The following is a 4,292-nucleotide window of genomic DNA, read 5'->3' on the forward strand; positions in this document are numbered from 1 at the left end:
ACTTCCCACCTTCCCTTAGCCATTGCTACTGGAACTATATTACTACTACACCACCAATAGGCATAAATCCTTCATGGCAATCGTTATCGCAGGTCACATGTCTCTTTAAAGTTCGTGTTTTGGCTGTCAAACACCGTTTAAATTGCTATTCTTCATTCAAGTTCTCCACCCCACTTTAATTAAATGGCGTGTTTTTTTATTTTTTTCATCTTTATTTAAGAAAACTTGATATCCAGGGGGCAGAAAGCTCTCTAATGCGGGCCTTAGTTTCACCTCAACAACGTCTCCTTCACCTTACACAGGGCTTTATTTCGGTTTTCACCTGACCGCCATGCATGCCCATCACTGCAAATATCTGTTCTTTGCTCATGCCTTGGCAAATCGTAAGTATATACTTCAAAATAGATGAAGTGCTATAACTAATTCAACATGACCGCAACAGCTGGCTAACAACCCTAGCGGAGCTAGGACATACGGCGCCAGAAATATTGCGGGCATTCTTGAAGAGAAATTCCATTCTTCATACGCTTCTCCCTGTCACTCACTTCCCCCACATTACACCACATAAAAAGACAATTCAAAATCCCCTCAGCAAGCCTTAATTGCCCACGAATTGCGAGAATTGTGAGGCAACAACATATCCACTCTCATCTTCATTCACCAAGTAGCCGAAATGCCATACCTGCACAAGATGTGAACTGCCAATTTATCCTGCAGTTAATGAATTCAAACAAGAGATCTTTGGAAACGAGACCGAATGCTGTGAATGGGCATTAGGGAAGGCCTGCGTTTTGTCAATTTTTTATGTGCACGCATTGTCGAAATCCTAAAGTCCCCACATGCTTGCCTAACAAGCTTTAGTGAGAAGACTGTCAGTGCATGAGTCCAATCACACTTCTACGTTTACAGTCACGGATACCTAGAGTGCCTGAGTGACTTCAACCCTGCAGCGGTTATCAGCGCACTTGTACCACAGCTCTGCTTAATATGAGATGGCGTTGAGGAAGAGCATATCCCTCAGCAATTGCTGAAGATTAGTCATCATGTGAAGCCTTTAAATAGCGACAGTCTCCAATGTTCGTCATTATCGCCTTCGCACGCATGTCTAATCGCAGTTCAAGTAATGCAGGGCTGTGAGAAGATGAGTGCTAGCGTGAAGAAACATCTGTGACGTGATAGATAAAGGAAAGCGCAGCCACGATTGGATGGAGTCGTGAAGCAAATGAATTGACCCTAGTTCATGCATCGCTACAAATAAACGAAGACTAAGAAATGAGAAGAAATGTCATTAGTAGCTTCCAGCTTTCGTGGTCATTATGCGGTGCATTAACAAGAGTGGCGGCTAAACCTACATTTGCACATCATAATAAATAACTAGCAAAAGCAAAATGTTATGACCATGGAAATGGAAATCCACTCACCGGGTGCTCCTAGTGCTCGTCCGTTCCGAAAAAGAAAGCATAGGAAAACAATGAGGACTGATGCGTGATTGGCAAAGAAGAACCTCAGCGATCATCCAGGCCAAAGTGGAAGATGAGCAAAATCACACTGTCATGAGGTTGCATAGTTAAGATGTTGTTCACGGCTTACTGAAGGCACCGCATTATGCATCAGGATTGTGGCTTAAGTTAGCATTCTCCCAAAGTTTCCAAGGTTCTGGGAGTGAAAGCATATGCCAAAATATTTGTCCCGAACTTGCGCAATTCTCATCTCGAATGCGCGATGATAAATAATCACTGTATTTGTGCTAACCCTGTAAACAATGGAAAGAAGCATTTCCTATTTCTGCACAAAATAAGAAGGTTTTGAATGAATATATGAACAAACAAATGAGTTATGCAATGCAGATGTGCTTGGAATTTAGTAGCGACAACCATGGCGAGTTAAGGGAACGAGGGAAGTCATGCAATGCCCTGTTGGTTTGATAGAGTTCGAGATAAAATTGGAAACGTGGAGGGCGAGATAACGCCAGCAACTACACCACGTAGAGGCCTATGGTGTCCGTCACGCCGTCCAGGTTGTGCTACGTCGGGCCGGGTTAGTACAGGTATTGGTGACGGATGCGGAACGCTCGGGGTTGCTGGCCCACTTTTACACCACCCCATACCCATACATTCACTCCATTTCACTTACCTCCTCTGCCCTCTTTTTGCCTCTTTTCTGCCATGTAATATTCACTTTCAAATACTTCTTGGCGATTCTCTTTAATTTCGTTACCAATTTTCAAATTTTGTGCCTTGCGTACACATTTACTCTATGTCAATACGTTTAGGAAAAATTCTACTTTCCTCCTCATTTTAGTGCTCTTAATCAAGAACTGTGTTTTACTTTTACTGGCACAGGTACAGCCAATTATTTACGCATGAATTTGTGAGGCTGACTTTTGCATCTCTGTATATGCCTTCACGAATAGCCATTAGTTCAATGTGAGTGCTGTGCACTGACCCACCAGTGCCTTAAGGGAAAACGGGATCTGATCACAGGAGAGATTACAATATTCTACTTCTTCCAATGGACTTGGCACTCCAGACATGGAGTGAAGTTTGTCCTTGACAAGTGTGCCAAATTTCTAGGCACCAGCCCGATTGACTTTACACATACGGTGTACTAGGCACTTCATTTCCTTCACATAGGATTAATTCACCTCAATGATGTAAGGAAGGAAGGAGGTTTTAATCTCCAAGGATGAAAACCAAGAAATGAATCTATATGAAGGGTGGATCATCACTGTGACGCACGATTAATGCTTCTTGTCCATCACCAGTTCAAGAAGATCCATCAATTCGACACTGGATCTTACCAGCGTGTGATACCATCGACGCGATTTACATAGACGCGCCTTCGCTTTGACAACCTCATCGACATCAGTGAATGAAACGGCTACCTCCATGTAACACAGCAGCTTCTCCTGTTCGATTACCATTATATTTGCCATGTCGTTAGCAGATCAGCGCCTAAAATTCAGAGACGATATCTTCAACTACCCAATACTTCTTGATGACTCTGAGCTACATGACACCCGAGCATTACAGATCCATCTGCTGCATGTATTAGGCCCGCCAGTGGTGAGGGAGAGAGCCAAGCACCTCGATTTCTTGATATACCACTACTTTTAGAAGCACCGATTAGGTGGACTTTGCAAAGAGCTTCCTCGAGAGACCCCGATGCACCGATATGAAAGCTTCATGATAGGCCTTCTCAGTGGCAGGGTGAAGAGTCTGTGCCTTCTAAACTTCGCCCATTTGAAGTCACTTGAGCAGCCACCTGAGATGTGAACAAGGCATCGAATAGGGAATCCCTTTTAAACATTCTTTTCTCTTTGGTGACTGTCACTGTGACTTACTGTGCAGAAGCTCAGATGTCTCTCACATAACACAGCCAACTATTCTCTATCTGGCAAACCTTTTGCAAATGCCTTTAACCCTTAATGGAAATCATTCCATGCAATTTCTTGGTTAATTTTTGCACAGAGGATGTGAAGGGAGTCACTTTAATAAGTCCTCTCGCCTACTTCTATCCCACTGTAGCACCAAAAGTAGAAAATGCAGACTGGAGCTAAAAATAAATCACATCATGTCTTATCCCAACTTTTCACCTAATATAAAGTAAATAGGGAGTGAATGACATGCCGATTTGGAGGGCAATCAAGCCCATAAGTACCAAGCCTTTAACCATATATCCTCACTGCAAAAGGACACATTTATTTTATTCCTAAATAATTATGCATAAGGCCTTTGTAGTGATGCTTAAAGGAATGAAGATGAAGGATTTTCTTTTACAAGTGGAGAATTTATAGCACGCCAGTGCTTTACCCCATTTGTGTGCTTTGAATGTCTTATTAGTAACATCTAACATTCAACATGAAAGTATGATTGATTTCACAATTCAGCTGGGTCTTTTTCCACATATCCATTCATTCTTGCCTCCAAGAGTCCCGATATCGAACACTGGTTAGGGATTTAAACCCTCGTTTGTTCCTCCTAGCCCCTCAAAATATAAACAAAATACACGTTCTCTTAATAAGACTGGGACAGCTGAAATTTAGAGTACTTATTTAAAATACTTATTCTTCTGCTTTCCACAAACGTGATGTCAGAGGATCATTCCTACCTTCCCTACTACTGCTGCTACTACTTAGCCTTCATCCCCTCATGAGTTGTCGCCGAACAAGTTCCTTTTGTCTAATATACGCATGCATAGGCATCAGGCTCACATCAGGGTCGCCAAAGATGATTAATGAAGTAAAGTGGGGAGGCTGTCCTCCTCTTTCTCCTCCTCCACCTCCTCCTCTA

The 4,292-nt window shown here is 42.7% G+C and overlaps 1 protein-coding gene across 1 annotated transcript in view; it reads right to left on the reverse strand. All coding sequences in view use genetic code 11, as the record gives it.

Moving 5' to 3' along the window:
• Positions 1 to 3,848, reverse strand: part of EGR_11111 (hypothetical protein) — a gene marked incomplete at both ends in the record, with an annotated part of 4,355 nt that extends 507 nt beyond the window's left edge. Inside the window, 2 exons of the mRNA XM_024500358.1 lie at positions 2,134 to 2,254; positions 3,813 to 3,848. Coding sequence (XP_024345228.1) covers positions 2,134 to 2,254; positions 3,813 to 3,848 — 157 coding nt within the window. The remainder of the gene's footprint in view (positions 1 to 2,133; positions 2,255 to 3,812) is intronic.
• Between the last annotated feature and the right edge of the window lie 444 nt (positions 3,849 to 4,292).

Source organism: Echinococcus granulosus (genome assembly GCF_000524195.1).
Source record: "Echinococcus granulosus chromosome Unknown EG_S00388, whole genome shotgun sequence".
NCBI lineage: Eukaryota > Metazoa > Platyhelminthes > Cestoda > Cyclophyllidea > Taeniidae > Echinococcus > Echinococcus granulosus.